Below are 16,216 nucleotides of genomic sequence, written 5' to 3' on the forward strand. Positions count from 1 at the left end.
TGGGACTGGGATCACAACATCAAGGGAAGGGCTCTGAATATGAAGTAAGCTCATTGCCTGTGCACTGGTTTCAGGAGAGTTGCTCTTCTCCTGCTGTGTCTGTATATAATGGTGCTTATTGCTGGGCTCTACACACACTTCTTGCTTTTGGTTAAGAAAACACAGAAATGGCCCATTCCCAGGGACTCCCGGCCGTGGAGAGCCCTGAATGTCCTCCAAAACTTTATCAGACGTGCAGAAACTCCACATGTACAGTCAAAAATAGGTTTACTGGAATGTCTTTAGTCACAGCTGTAAGCAGCAATACTGAAAACACTGAGCTTGTGCATTCCCATGGCAGGACCAGAAAGTCTTCTGGATCGTGAAACCGAATTTCTTTTTTTTCTCCTTTTTTTTTTTTTTTAACACAAGAGAAACAACACCCTTGCAGTTCTCCACAGAAGAGCCAGTTTCCTGTAATATATTGGTGTGTTTCTCTTCAGACATTTATCCCCTCTTTTTCTCTGATTAAAGGACAGAGTCCCCTCTGCCTTCCACAGCAGGGAGCTTCTTGAACAGTATTATTATTAATATTACAACTCAACCATATATACAGATAGATTGTAGTGGCAAGTAGCCAGCTCCAAACCAGAGACCCAGAGTTCCCCAAAACAGGCGATTTGGGATCCGAATCTTCTGTTATAAAAAATAAGTCTGACGGGAGGAACAGGTACTCGACCGGACAAGGGCTGTTTGGCAGTTCCTAAAACACTCCTTTAGAACTGGCCTCTTGCCACCTCCTCCTGCTCCTTGCTCCCGGGAGAAAAACAACTTCAAAGCTATATACAGATATCTCACTTAAATTACACAGCAGTTTGGACATCCCAGAGGCTGCTCCAGCGAAGCCTCCAGCTGCCCCGTCAGGAACGGTACTTCAGGACTATGGGTACTGGAAAACACAAAGGAACAAGCTCTCACCACACACCGTCCTGTGCAACACCCGGCCCTGCCAGGGAGCCCCCTCCCTGTTTCTGTAGAGACAAACACTGAGCAGCTGCGAGCAGAAGTGTGTTCCCAACCTCAAGCTAAAGCAATCTGCTGCCTGCACACACACTAGACAACATATCCTGCCACCTTCATCTCCTTCCAGCTTCCCAAAATTAAACCAGATGGGATTTTCCATCAGTCTCTCTCTCTCCACCCTGCTGCCAGCTCTGCCTCTCTCTTGCTGCAGGCTGTGTGTCAGAAGGACAACAGGCCGTGAGGGCTTTGCTGAAGGAACATGGACAGTTGCAGAGCTGCCCCCGGCCACTTCAGTGGGAGGAAAACTCTCCAGACCCAGTGGCTCAGAAGGGCTGCCTGGATCCCTGGAGCACATCATTCTGCAGAGGGATGAATTACTTCTGCTGGAAGAAACACACTCTGGTCATTATTAGCTGTTTGGTAGGAAAACCAGTGACATCTCGGCTCTGTGGAGCTCCAGGAAGGGACCAATGGCAAAGCCAAAACAATTACTTAATGGAAATTAAGCAGCTTAGGGGAAGAGTGTTTGTAGACAGCAGGCTCATTGCAAGATGGCTGATACATGTGGAGATGCCTTTGGAAGACATTGCTTTGGTCTGAAACTTTTCCATTTCCTCCCACCAGCCTTGGCATCAGTCAGTGCCAACCCTGGATCAATACAAGGTTGGCAGGGCAGTGCTGGCTTTCTCTGGTCAGAGTCAGCAGGACTCGGTTTGAGCCTTGCAGAGAAGGGGCACAGAGTGGCCTACGGCACCACTTAGGATGGCTTAAGGCAGAGTGGGGCCTGATGGAGCGGCTCAGGTGCACTCCCCCAGGGACAAGAGCACCATGGTGGCCCAGCATGGAGCACCATGAATATTTCAGACATGGCTGGGGTGATCTGGAGCTACTCACCAATGATCACGAGCAGGAGAATAACCACCACCATCGCTATGATCGCCTTCATCTGCAAGGGGAGCACACAGGCATGTTACACAGGGTGCCTGGGGCACCTGCTTTGACTCAAAAGGGTGCTTTTGCCTTCCAGCATCTTTTCAGCTGAAAAGCAGAGGTTCTCCATCCCCTCCCAGGAGCAGGCAGGTAACCACCCTTCCACAAGCCCACCCCTGCCTGTTCCCGTTCTTGCTCACCTTACAGTCTCGCCACCACATCTGTCTCCGGAGGTGCTTGGCTCTTTTGCTAAAAGCTGCTGCATTGTCTGATAAACTGTCTAGTAAAGGAAAGGAAAGAGGTGGTTCAGTGGTGCACACACAGTCAGAGCACCCACTCCTTCTAACTCCACTGAGTTTTATGCAATAAACTCGGTGTTAGGGGAAGAGACCCAACCACAGCGTGATTCACCAAAGCCCCAGCAGGTGCCAGTGTGACGCCCTTCACCAGAGCACGCACAAGACAAGTCATACTGAATTTGCTCTGCAAGCCAGTGGACAGTGCCAGGAGACAGACCAATCTGCCTTTGCTTGAAGGACCTACTAGATCACAGCACACAGATGCCCCCAAACTAACACCTCTGCACAGAGCAGCAGAAGGTGAAGGTGGAAAGAATGTTGGCAGAAAGTCTGATCTGCAGCCCAAGGCTGGGAAACACCACTCCCAAAAGGGACAGCAATACAAGCCCAGGTCTGTCATTAGGTGCTTTCTGAACTGAACCAGGTAACCTGGCCCAGCAACCAGGCAAAGAGGTGGGGAACAGGCCAGCAGAGCTGCATTTGGGATCGCACCTGATTTATCCTGCAGGTCATCCAGCCGCTCGCCTCTCTCGATCACCTTTGTGATGTTCTCCTGCATGACATCGATGACCTCGTCCACCTGGTTCTGGACACTGGGGCAGAGCACAGAGGGGCAGAACTGAGCACCACAGGCTGAGCATCACAGCTCAGAGCTGCCCAGAGCTCACCCACAAAAACCAAAGGGCACAACAGTGGAGAGAGGTCAATGGGATGCTGAGGAAGCCAGAGGCACGGGGTGAGTCTCCAGCAATCTCAGGAAGGGCCAGGGAACACAAGGGGCTCAGAGAGAACACTGGGAAGTCAGCAGAAGGGGTAACCCTCTGTAACACACAGTAGGAAAAGGCACTAATTGCTGTTGGTGGGACCTCTGCTGCAGAAGAGCTCACAAAGGGGGAAAAAGGTATAAAACCCACACCTTATCTTTCTACATTTCATAGAACCTCACATCACACCTTTGCTCAATAACTTGGGGTGAAATCAAATCAAGGTGCACTCCCCTCTCTGGAAACTGAATTACTAAATTAAACCCACTCTGCCAGGGGCATCAAGTGGACAGCAAAGGAATGGCTGACATGAACTAAACCAAGCTATAATTCATCTTCTCACAGGTTATGCAACTCTGTGGGTAGTCACTTCAGTGAACAGTAGCCTAAATCACACCCGGAGGGTTATTAAAAATGTATTTATTCACTCCAGGAAAAAAAAAAAACACACTGGCAAGAGAGAAGAATTTTCCTGGTGGAAAAATACTGCTACATTCTGGTTTGTATTTTGGAGCTAATACACTTTTATTTTCCTGGAGATAGAAATAAGAATTTCCTTGAGGCCCTGGGGATACAAGACATTGTTTGAGACATACTGTTCCCAAAAAGTCAATGGCAACAGCAGGATCTTGGAGGCAAGACTACACACAGGGCAACAAAACAGAAATAGCTCCAGGCCACTCACTCTGCAGCAATCTTAGGTTTGATGGCTTAGGTTGCCTCGATTAAAAACATTTAAGCACTTTAAACATATTGAAATGCATCCAGCAGTACCTAAATATGCAGCACAAATGGGCCACTTCAGCAGCTCTCCACCTTACCCTAAGCTCAGAGCACTTGGAATGACAGGAACAGCAGATCCTCCCCCACGGCCTGGGAAACTGCGGCCAAGACAGACTGGGAGCAACTGGCTCAAGGCCAGTCAATGGGGCACTGCAGAACCAGGAACAGAGCTCTGTCCTACCCCCCATGCTTCTAATTAATTAATTAGAGGCATAGGTTCACACTGACCCATTTCTCCTGCCTCCCTCCCAGCTGCCTGCCTCTTACTGAGCACACACTTGTGCCGACGAGGAGCAGCTGCAACAAGCAATAGTGGTCACAATGGAAAAGCACATGCCTTGCTCACATTTATCTACTATTCCAAAAGCAGGCAAGAAAAATCATTAAAAGGCTGTTTTCTCCCCAGAAAGCTCTAGGAAGAGCTCCAGATTTTTGAATATGATGGGGTTTCCCATCTTAGCCTTTCAGGTTGAGCTCTGTAGCACCACTGCACTGCGGCCCAGGCAACCCCTCTGAAGCCAGTTTCTGAGTCAACAGGCTTCATATGGCACATGCTGGACTCCAGCAGCACACATAAAATTTTGCTTTGTTTAGGACAGCACCAGAAAGGAACCTGCCTCCCCCGTGCTGCATCACAGAGTCCGTGGGAGCAGCATCTCTCTTGAACCCACCTACACCGTGCGGCAGCAGTTCCCGCCTTCCACAGTGATGGAGTTCCTTATCTGGAGGGGAAAGGCAGGGATAATCCCTAAACACCTCTCAGTAGGAACCTGCCCAGGAGCCTGTTCTGAGCCACAATTTGTTTTACAAGGTATGAGGTGAGTGGCACAGCTGCCACTGTTGGGAAAACAAGGGAGGTAGCACTGAGGAAACAGCCTGATGCTGTCTGGGAAACACGTGGCAGTGCCCTGTGGAGCAAAGGGTCCAACCCACGCAGCCCCCTGGCCCATCCTTGGGACAGCAGGTGAGGAGGAGGCATGTTCTGCAAAGGGGTTTCCTTACCTCGGCACAAGTCCCAGCTCGGAGTCACCAGCAATGCAGCTCCAGCTTGGGGTGAGAGAGGAAAAGCAGAAACATCTGCTACCCCAGATGAGCCAACTTGGCAAAACCTCTGACGCCTTAAACATCGGCTTCACAGGCAGAAGTCTACATTTGCAGTATGTAAATGTTTCTAAAATCATTTACTGGCTTGAAAGTAGAGATTTCCTCCTACAATGGATTTGTAACCAAGTTATCCTGGTACAACTAACAAGTGGGAGCACACAAGGGCATGGTGCATCCAGGAATGTGCAGAGCAATGCAACACCACCTGTATCCTTGCCAGTACAGGTCAGAGCCTGGAGAGATGCTGTTGCAGTCCTGGGACACCCCAAAGTGTTGGAGGCAAAGCGGGCAGGTACCTGACTTCAAGCTGCTGTGGTGCATACCAGCATTTGGGAGAGACCTATGGAGCACAGACCCTTACTGCCCAAGCTGCACCTCAGCATCCCCTCCCTTCTCACTTGAGCTGCTGGCAAAACACCAAGAGCCTTTGCTACCTTCCCAAACCCTAGGCTGGCTGTTAACTGTCCCCAAGAGAACAAAACATTTCACAAGTGGAGAATGGAGGCACAGAGAAATCAAGGCTTATAAACTCCCACAAATGTTGAGGCCTTGACCTTCCATGGAACACAGATGCATTTGAGCAGCCCAATCAATACCTTTTGGCATCTGATGTAAAAGAGAACCCTGGGAAAAAACAACAAAACAAAAAACAGGAGGGAGCTGAAAGATGCCCAGCCTATGCATGAGCCCAGCAGTTTCAGAACAAATTCAAAAATTCCCACTAGTTTGGCATGCTTGAGGCTGGAAACTCAAGAAGAATCAAGAAGAAAATATTTTCTTGCTTTATTTGGCAAGAGGGAATGAATCCTCTAATTCAAAACGTATTTCCTGTCGGGGAGCTACTGGCTTTTGACACATACACTTCATGTGCTTCACTCCAGGCAGATTTCCAAGAGAAATAAAATAGAATAAATACCTGCCAGGAAAGGGAGAAAGACAAAAGCATAAAATGTCTCCCACGACCCTCCTTCTTACTAGTAACTGCAAACATGATGCTTTTAACAAGGACAGCAGGCATACACTGTAAGAGCAACAGGAGACCCAACAGTGCTCAGCTTGGTTTAGACTCCTCTTTTCTTGTGCTTTGCTGTACCAGAGTGGGAGGAATATGCCTTTCCATTTTGGCCATACTGGTTAGGTACTGAAAACTCCCTGGGCTGGTCAGGGTGTTGGGCTGACAACAGTGCTACTGCATTCTCCAGATGCCATGAACAGGCCATGCACACACGCCACAGGATGTGCTGCCCAAGGCTGCTGCTTGTCTCCAGGCTGGCTGTTTACAGCCAGCATGACACACTTCTCTTTTCCACCCCAGCCATATTAATAGTGCTGTGTTTTGGTGCAGATGACTCCCAAACGCCCCTCGTTGTGGCAGTAAACCAGGGAAGAGGGAACAGGATGGAGAGCCAGGGCAGATGGAAGGTACAAAGGCAGGAGGCCAGCACTGCACAGAACTGCCTGAGCCACAGCTCAGCAACAGTGTATCTATCAGCACAACTATTCCACAAATCCCTGGCTTTAAGTTGCTGCTTCGTCCCAGCTGTGAGGAAAACAGCAGTCTGTGCTTCCCTGAAACCTTTCAGTCATGGAAAGGATTATTTCCAACAATGATTCCCGTAAACATGGTCTCGGTATCACCTCCAGATGAAAGCCTGCACTGTGGCTGGGGCCCACTGCACAACCAGCCACCTCCCATGAACAGCCAGGCCCTGGGAAGCTGCTGTCAACTCTTGCCTTCAAACCATTCCTCAAACTCTCCCCTTCCTCAGGGCCTGCAGAAAGACAGAGCCACCAAAGCCGAGCCCTGGGGCCAGGGATGCTGGTCACCCCCAGCAGAACAACGAGGGAATCACAGGGACCAAGACCTGGCTCCTGGGATACCTCAGCAGTGTGCTGAGCCTCAGCACCAGCACGAACCTGAATCCAACAGCACAGTCTCCAGAGAGCACAAACATCAGCAATGAAACAAGTCAAGCAGTGCAGAAAAGGGGGTGATTTTAGTGGTGCTTTTGAAAAGATGGCCTGTGATTAGATGCCATTGTTCTAAATAAAAGAAATGCAGGTGGAAGATGAACACCCCACTTTCCCCGAAAAGGCACTAAGAGCTCTCACACACACATATTCAGGAAAGGCAAAGAAAGGAGTTCAGCTTTCCCTAACCTGTTCTTGGTAACTTTGGGGAAAAGGATAAAAGCCTATTAAAAGCTGCCTTTCAGTTCTGGCCCACCCCGGGATGGGAGGTCTCAGAGGGAGCCCAAGGGACCCCATGTGGCCTCTCAGTTACCAGAGGAGAGTCCACCCTAACCAAGCAGTTTCCAGACACATCAGGACGAAACACAGCATGGAGGGGACTGACACTTCCTCCTGCCACTGTTGCCGACTGTAATTCACCACTTTCCCCTCCGAAGTTTGCAGTGTTCCCCACAGCTGAGCCAGCCTCGAGGGTCTCTGCCACCAAACTCCACCCTGACTCAAGACCCTTTACTTACTGCCAAGGACAACCAGAAAAAATTTCCAGCCTTGACCCTCACATTCAACATGTTCCACACCTTTGCTCCCATCACTTTTTCCTCTCCCCAGTCCTCCATCCAGTTTCCTTTTATGCCTGTCTTCACACCTCGATCCTCCAGCCCTGTATAGCTACAGCCTCTCTAGCTTTGCCCAGCTATGCCTCAGCTCTCCAAATGCTCAAATTCCTCCTTAAAATGTCTTTTGCTTTTAGTTTTTCAGCAGCTGCCCAACCCTTTCTCTGTTGAAACCAGAGCAAACTGGCTCACTAAGAGACCAGGCATCGATTCATCGGCACAAGATCAGAAACGTAATAATGAGCTCCACGACGAGAAGTGATGAGTGCATGGCACAAGTGCTTATTAAACAAAGCAGTCAGCGTTGATGAGAGCAGAAAATAAACACTGTTCTATAACAGATGTTCTAGATACTGGATAGATGTAGCCACTTGCTACCCCAAGGGACATATTTCATTCCAAGTCCACTATCCAAGCAATCTCTGGCAGCGGGCAAATCTCAGGGGTGTTGGGCATGAGTCACATCACACCTCTGGACTCACCAGTTCCTGGCTGAACACCTCTTTCATTTTCCTTCCCCTCCACAGGTGCAGTGCCATCCTCTACCTAAGCCCACACTCCTGCCTGCCAGGCCAAGATCGTGGGAAGAGAAGAGCTCCTGTTTTTCCCCACCACACAGGGAAGGCAGAAGATACTGCAATTCCTGTCCAGCAGAGGAGGATGAAGGGGCAAACATTATCCCCTCTCTACTTCATTTACTCCCAATCAGCCTGGCTGTGCCCTAGAAGGCAGGCTTTATCCACTCTGGCTTATTCCAAGGATCAGTTCACCTCTACCAACAGTCTCCTCACACGCAGGAGGGAAGACAGACCCCTGAAAACTCAGGGCACAGTGACCTTCCCACTGCCTGTCATGTATCTCGAGTGCCCTTTGCCCCTGCAGGTAACGTGGCGAGCAGGCACACAGACAGGCACTGCCTGATGCTGACACTGGCAGTGAGTCATCCCAGAGCTGCACTGGCATCTTCCTGGCACGGAAAACATCCCTCACGAAGAGCCACACTCAGGCTGCAAACAAGACCCAGTCTGAACAGCCCAGTCATAAGGCCCCACACAGAGCTCTGTTCTGGCTCCACAGAGACCAGCAAAGGAAACAGGGCAACACAAACCAGGGGGCTGAGAGAATCCTCCCACTTTTAATTAAGTACCACCACCACATCCCTCACAGGAAAGGGCAGGGAAAACTGGAGCCCTGAACAAGCATCATCCATGAAATGACTCCGTGGGAGGAGGATCCAGAGTGTTCACTCCTTCCTTCTTGCCCTAATCCTCCTCCTGTAATGGTTTCCTGTTTTCCAGCTGCCTTGACTCCACTGAGTCACTGCTCATCTCCAGGTCACCTCTATCAGGTTTTTATCTGGGGAAGAGGCCAGAGGACCAGCTGCTGCCCAAAAAACACAGCGCTGGTGTGTTCCTGCCCAACTGCTTTCCTGAAATGTTGAGGAGTATGTTACAGGATGAAGGAAAAAAGCCACAAAACAATAAAAAGTTGTGCTAGTGAAGGCTAAAGTTCAGGGCTCTAGAAAAAGAGCCTCACAAAAGCATGGAACAGCTCACCACCACAACCCAGCAAGGGCTTCAGAAACTCCACTAAACTACTGTGATATAATCTTATCCCTTTGTCTCGGTCAGCACTCAACTTCTTGACACCTTGCATCAAATCTCAGATTTCCTTCAGCTGTGGGCACATAGGGTAGGACATAACAATTAGAAGAAAGCAGGTGCAAGGAACGTTCCTGCTAAGAACCACACAGAAATACTTCGGTAAGACAGCAGCAGGGGCTCACAGCACTAGAATAAATTACTATCTAGGTGACACTGAGGAACAACAACTTACTGCCTGATCTTGTCATTCCTGGGTCCAAACCTGGGTCCAGAAGGCCCCCTCCTGCAGGCAGAAAAGATCAGTCAGGATGGAGGATACAATGAAAACATGTTTTTAAAGGAGACTCAAAAGATACACAAGAAAGAACCAATGATGAAGGATTGTTTTCATAGCTCCCATGAGTCCCTCCCATGTCTGAGGATACGTGGGACACCCCACCTTACAAAAGGTCACACCTATTAAGACTTAATTCATACTCAATGCCAAGGCTCTGGGAGATCATCCCAAAGGAATCAAAGGTTTAGATTCCCAGTCCCAGAGCTGCAGGCAGGCAGGACATTGCATTCCCTACAGCAGCCGTTCAGGAACTCACAAGAAAAAGTCTTCCTCTTCATCTGAGTCTTCCTCCAACAGGTTCCTCTGCAAACACATTAAAAACAATAAGCAACCACCATGTCACACACATTTCCAGCTCTTAGGATGCAATCAGCAGCCTCTGCCTGCAGGAAGGCCCTCTCTGCTCAAGGGACAGTCCCCAGCCCTGCCAGCAAACACATCAGTGTCGCCCACAGCCACCTTGCACCATCCCATCCATGCGGGAAGTCAGATCCACGCTGGCTTTGGAGGACATGGTTTCTCCAGCCATCCGACAGGAGCAGGTGTAAGCACAAGGAAACACACTGGGCTCCCCGGGCAGGGAAGCAGAGTGGTCTGACAGCTCTGCTCTGCTCAGATTTGCTGATCCCACTAGATGGTCCCAAGGCTGATTTTTAAGAGCAATCCCACTGAAGCCTGACAGGTTCGGAAAAAGACGTTTACTAGAATTTGTTTCTCCTATCAGGGCAGCACAGGGTTTACAAACCGAGCTCAGGGCTCCCTGAAACATCTGCTCAGGGTCAAAAATAGTCGATAGGGGGAAATGCCACACTGAAGGCATGGGCCCAGGGACACAGCAGTGTTCCTTGAGGTACCAACAGCTGCTGCTTCCCCTGTGCACAAATTCAGGCCCACACCCGCAAGCCTGATGATCTTGTTTCATAGCTCCCCTACATTTCCATCCTTGCCACATTTCCTCAATCAACTTAAGCAACTTGGAACTCGGGATCCTCATCTCACTGACAGCTGTTGTGAGCTGCAGCAGCACTTAAGACCACGGTCTAAACTGAGTTTTAGCACAGTGTGACCCCAGGACAAACACATCAGGTTAAACCCGCTTTGTCTAACACAGGCAACTGCACCACTGTGACCCGTATCCACTGCCTGAAACGTCAGAGGACCTTGGCACCAGGGGAAGAACTCAGCTGTAAAGCACAGGGCGACTTCACACGAGTTCCCTGGCCAGCTGCGAGACACAAGAGCCAGGACATGCCCATGCCAAGCCCTGCAGAGCGGCAAGAGACCGGAGCACAGCGGGGTCTCACACCCATAGACATGGAGCAAAGGAACTACAACAGGTTCTCAGGGCAGCCTTTCCCCCTGAAGCGGCTGATTTTACAACCCGCAGGTCGGCTGTGAAGCTCGCACAGCCCCTCACTGACCGAACGCCGCTGTCACAGCGTTCCGGGCCCCGAAGGGCTGCGGCAGCACAGGGACCCCGGCCCAGGGACCCGCACCGGGGCACCCCGCGGGCAGCACCCGCCCGCCGCGACCGCGCAGGGGCGGCACTCACCCGCTCGCTCTTCACCGAGCCCGTCACCTCGTCGTCGTTCAGGTGCCGCTTGAATTTGGGCGGCATGGCCGGGCTGGGGATGCTTGGAGGAGGCAGCGGGGAGCGGCCGGGTCACCCGCACCGGCGGGCCCGGAGGGGTGGAGAGGAAGGGACAGGAGGGAAGCAGACAGGACAGGAGGGAAGCAGACAGGACAAGACAAGACAAGACAAGACAGGACAGGACAGGACAGGAGCAGAGCGGTGACCGCGCTCGGCGCCGGGCCGGCGGGAAATGGCCGGTGCGGCGGAGGATCCACTGTCACATCGAGCAGCTCGACACTCCACCGGCCGCACCGAGCGCCGAGTTACTGATGTATGGGCGGGGCGAGGGAAAGAGGCGGGGTCTGCAGGGGCCCGCGCTCCGGGGCGGAGCTTGCTGGAACGAGGCGGGGCCGCGCCGGGAGGGGGCGGGGTCGTGAGCGAAGGGGGCGGGGCCGTTCCCGGCTCCTTCGGCCCCGTTCCCGTTCCCATCCCCGCGCGGCCCCCGCGGGCTTCGGATCCGGGCCCGGCGAATCCTCCACGCCCGCGGCGGGGGCAGGTCCGCCCGCCTCGCCCCCGCCGTCACCCCTGGCACACGGCCCCGCGGCCGCCGAGCCCGGCCAGCCGCCCCGGGTAGGCGGCGGGGGCAGTGCCGGTGCCGCCGCAGGCATCTGGAAGGTTCCTGCTCGCCCGCCCCCCGCCGCCCCGACCCTCTCCCCTATAAATGCGGGCGGCGGTGCCCGGCGAGCGCAGAGTGGCGGGGCCATGCTGGGGTTGTGGATGCTGATCTGGGGGTCCCTGGCCCTGCGCGGCCGCGCCGACACCGCGTTCCTGCACCGCGCCCCCGACGGCGCCGGGCACTGCACCTACTCCTTCACGGTGGCCAGCCCCGTCGAGGCCGCCTGCCCTGAGGCTGCCGGCGGCGTGCCCGAGCTGCGGGCAGAGCTGGCCGCGCTCGCCGCCCGCCTGAGCCGGCTGGAGAGCCGGGAGCGGGCAATGGGGGGCTCGGGGCCCGGGGGGGCTCGGGAGCCCCAGCAAATGGCCGCGGCCGCCCGGCTGGAGACTGCGTACGGGGAACTGCTGCGGGCCAAAGCCCGGCTGGAGGAGGAGAAGGGGCGGCTGGAGCGGGAGAAAGAGGAGCTGGGCAGGCGGCTGGAGAGCAGCGCCCAGGAGATCACCCGGCTGAGGGCCGCCCGCTGCCCCCCCGGCAGGGACGGGCCCGGCCGTGACACCCTGCGCGCCCCCGGCAAGGGTAAGTGCCGGGGCCGGGACCCCCGGGCGGCCGTGCCACTGGCTCTGCTCCAGGGCCTCCCCAGGACGCTGGGCAAGTCCCTTTGCAGCCCCCCATGTGGGGCACCCACTGCTGCTCCCCACTCTTGGGGACCCCGCTGGGCTCAGCCCTACGGGGGGTCGCAGCCATCGCACCACACCCCCTCACTAAAGCAGCGCTGTCAGCCAGAGCCTTCCTCATCCCATCACCTGCTCTGGAGCAGAGCGGGGACACGGGGCGCTAGTCTAGGGAGGTTTAGGAGTTTCCCCGAAGGAAAATTAAACCATACTCTTGGAGGGGAGGGGGGGCAACAGATGTGCCCTGCTGCAGTGGGATGGGGCACCAGGCTCCTGACCGAGGAGACACCGGCATTCCGGGACGCAGCGGTCGGGCAGGGAGCCCCGAGGGCGGCGGGGGCAGGCAGGGCAGTGCCGGGGGCTGGCCCAGCCCCTGCTCACACTGTGCTGATCAAACTGCAGCGCCCCGCTGGGATCCGCAGCCTCTCACCTTCCAGGAGCTGCAGTCGGAGCGGACGGAGGTTCCCGTGTCCCGGCTGCTGGAGGAGACGGCGCTCGGCCGCCCGGGGGGCGCGGACTCAGGTACCACCCTCCCCAGCTCCAGGTACCGCCCGGCCCCGCCGAGGGGCCCGCGGTGACCCCCCTCTCTCCTGTCCTGTCCTGAGCAGGCTGCGGAGAGCTCGTGTGGGTGGGAGAGCCCGTGGTGTTCGGCCGGGCGGACTCCATCGCCGGGAAGTACGGCGTGTGGATGAAGGATCCCGAGCCCGTGCCCCCCTTCACGCGGGACACCACGTGGCGCGTGGACGCGGTGGGCACCGAGGTGCGGCAGCTCTTCCAGTACGAGGAGGCCGAGCAGCTGGCCCGGGGCTACCCCGCCAAGGTGCACATCCTGCCGCGGCCCCTGGAGAGCACGGGGGCCGTCGTCTACCGCGGCGGGCTCTTCTTCCAGCCCCGCCATTCCCGCTCCGTGGCCCGCTACGACCTGCGGGGAGAGACCGTGACGGCCGAGAGGGAGATCCCCGGCGCCGGCTACCACGGGCAGTACCCCTACGCCTGGGGCGGCTACACCGACATCGACCTGGCGGTGGATGAGACGGGGCTCTGGGTGATCTATAGCACCGAGAGCGCCCGGGGGGCCATCGTCCTCTCCAAGCTGGACCCCGAGACGCTGGAGATCCGCCGGACCTGGGAGACCAATATCCGCAAGCGAGGGGTGGCCAACTCCTTCCTCATCTGCGGCACCCTCTACACCGTCAGCAGCTACTCGGCCCCCAATGCCACCATCAACTTCGCCTACGACACGGCCACAGGCGCCAGCCGGGCCCTGAGCATTCCCTTCGAGAACCGCTTCCGCTACCTCAGCATGCTGGACTACAACCCCTCCGAGCGGCAGCTCTTTGCCTGGGACAGCTTCAACATGGTCACCTACCCCGTGCGCCTCTCCCAGGCGTGAGCCGGGGCTGGGAATGCACCGGCTCAGCCCCTCTGACCCCCCCACGTGTGCCTTGGCATCTTGCTTTGCTCCCCAGCTCCCCCCCGGCACGGCCGGGAGCACCGGCCTTGGACGGCCCCGGGTGAGGGAGGGGCCGCCTATGTCTCTGCTGGCACCTCCAGCGACACCCCCCTGCACTCAAGCGCAGCAGAGAGAAATGAAGTGCTTCTCCAGAGCCTGGGGGAGTCAGAAACTGCTCCCCAGCCTCGGTGGGTTTCAGTTGGGTCACTGCAGCACCCAGCCCTGAGCTGCTCCAGCGTCCTCTGGGAGCACCCAGCCTGGCCACCCCAAATTTGGAGCAAGGAGGGCCAAGGCAGGGTGTGTGGTAGGGGCTGTCCAGGAGGGTCAGCCTAAAACTACACACTTTCCCTGGTTGTGAGCAGCGATCCCCTCTTGCAAGGTCGGGAATCCTGTCTCTAGGCTCCAGCCCTGCAGAGCTCCCGTGCAGAGAGCCCACAAACCCACTGCATCCCACACCACCAGTGCCCAGGGGCATCCTGGTGCTCAGCCACCTCCAAAAATCATCCAGCAGGATCAGAAGCAGCAGGGAATACAGACACTCATTGCACAAGCCTTGTTCTATTGGGGAAGAGAAAGCAGCCAAGAGAGCAGGGGTGAGGAGTGCTGGCAGAGCATCCTGCAGCCGGGTGGCCTCCTGGTGCACCCAGCCCCTCCTGGCCACGTGCTTTGGCTTTGCAGGCCGTGCTGGGCCAGCAGCTCTGCCCACAGCAGTCCAAACCATGCTGATTTATCTATTTATTGTAGAAATTTTCTAGGAGGCTTTTTCTTCCCCCCCTGCCCTGGCATTCAGGGCAGCAGCAACCATGTCCCCCAGGGGCTGTGTAGGGTCCTGGCCCAATAAACACTGCCCAGCACCACTGCTGCCTTGCACCTTATCTTTCCGAGCCTCTTTTCCTAGGGGGAAACTGTAAAGCCTCGGGTAGGAAAATGCCACATTTGAGAAGCAGCTTCTGACAGAAATACACTACGTGTTGGAAAAAGAAAGGACAGAGAACACAGTGGGACACTTTTCAGATGGTCACCTACAGGAATTGTCGGCAATGCGCTTCACCCCACTGCTGTCCTCCTAACACATTGTTGTCTTAAGTGTAGCACTGTGTATTTACATATACAACATAATGAAGAACTTGGCTTTTGTATCATTCCCATGCTTTATTTTGGAAAAATATGTGATGGCTGTAAAAAGTGAGACTCACTCTATGCATAAGGGGTTTGGTGAGCCAGAGGTGGGCAGGGCAAGATCTGGGGCAGTAAAGCTGGGGCTCACCCAGGAGCAGGCAGGGGCTGTCAGGGACCCTCTGGACCCAGGAAGAGCGAGGCAGCAGCAGCCAGACCCTGCTGACACAGTGCTGAGCCACCCCAGCTGGGACCTGCCCACCCAGTGCACAGACAACCAGGCAGTGAGGATGGGAGAAAGGCATTTCTGTCCCAGAACAGGATGGGAGGCGAGGCTGGAGCCTCCCTTCACCCCGCAGCTCCCTGGGGGCATGAGCCGAGCCCCAGGATGAAAGGCAGGGTTTGTGCAGAGCCCCGGGGAGCAGCAGCACCTCGCTGAGCCCAGACACCGAGGGCAGACAGCCCCGGCCCGCCCCGCCCCGGGGCCTTTTCAGGCTGGGAAGTCCATCTCTTAATTGACTACGAAAATAAATGAAGACAAGCCAGTGTACACAGGATTTCCAGAAAGCTGGGCTGGAGCTGAACAGTGCTGAATACACAGCTTTACTTAACAGGCTTTGGGAAAACAAGCCCTCCCCTCCTGCACCCCAGCAAGAAGCCTGCCTGAGCCCAGGGGGGTTGCTGGATCTGGGCCCAGTCACACTTAACCCCCTTCTGGCTCCTGCCCTTGAGAAAAGCTACAGTCTTTTCACAGCCTGAACATTATTAAAGGGGGAAAAAAATTAATTACCCCAACAAAATAGTTCCCTAATTTCTGGGAGGTTCAGCACAATTCTTTCTGATGACCAGGGTCCTAGAAAAGAGATTACACACCAAATCCCACACAAATTAAAAAAGCAAGAGCTACTCCAGCGTAAATAGCCAGGGGCAAGTTATCTGATTAAATGTCATAAAAATATTCGATGAACTGGGGTCAGTGACTGAAAGCTCCACCTGGCCTCAAAGCCAGGGTGGTTTGGGGTTTTGGAGAGACACACATCAAAAATGGGTTATTTGGAGGCATAAAATGCCCAAGAATTTGCTTTTAATTAAGTTTCTGCAGAAATATTACCCTCATTCAGTTCTGTGCAAGAAACAGCCCAAAGCCTGGTACATTCCCAAAGCCAGCTGTGGAAAATTTGTCTGACTTCCTAGTTACCACAGAATTTACTTCCTTTATTACCACAGAATTTAACATTAATCCTTTTAACAGCATTTCCTTAAAAATAGAATACTCTGGTGAATGAGTTCCCATTTTTGGGGTGAAACAGGCAGAAGACAAC

General features: G+C 54.5%; 2 protein-coding genes across 2 annotated transcripts; one reads left to right on the forward strand and one right to left on the reverse strand.

The window, feature by feature from the left end:
* Nucleotides 1-250: 250 nt before the first annotated feature.
* On the reverse strand, nucleotides 251-11,282 carry VAMP4 (vesicle associated membrane protein 4). The gene is made up of 7 exons (XM_027734875.2): nucleotides 10,961-11,282; nucleotides 9,665-9,711; nucleotides 9,304-9,354; nucleotides 2,724-2,824; nucleotides 2,133-2,212; nucleotides 1,897-1,948; nucleotides 251-928 (listed from the first exon to the last, which is right to left on the reverse strand). The coding sequence occupies exons 1-7, from the start codon at nucleotides 11,024-11,026 to the stop codon at nucleotides 900-902; spliced, it is 426 nt and encodes a 141-aa protein (XP_027590676.1). The 5' UTR covers nucleotides 11,027-11,282; the 3' UTR covers nucleotides 251-899.
* A 194-nt stretch (nucleotides 11,283-11,476) lies between these two features.
* On the forward strand, nucleotides 11,477-14,963 carry MYOC (myocilin). The gene is made up of 3 exons (XM_027734870.2): nucleotides 11,477-12,230; nucleotides 12,728-12,847; nucleotides 12,934-14,963. The coding sequence occupies exons 1-3, from the start codon at nucleotides 11,744-11,746 to the stop codon at nucleotides 13,716-13,718; spliced, it is 1,392 nt and encodes a 463-aa protein (XP_027590671.1). The 5' UTR covers nucleotides 11,477-11,743; the 3' UTR covers nucleotides 13,719-14,963.
* The last annotated feature ends 1,253 nt before the right edge of the window (nucleotides 14,964-16,216 follow it).

This window comes from Pipra filicauda, unplaced genomic scaffold, assembly GCF_003945595.2.
Source record: "Pipra filicauda isolate LSUMZ 115617 unplaced genomic scaffold, ASM394559v2 scaffold396_size653610_pilon, whole genome shotgun sequence".
Classification (NCBI taxonomy): Eukaryota; Metazoa; Chordata; class Aves; order Passeriformes; family Pipridae; genus Pipra; species Pipra filicauda.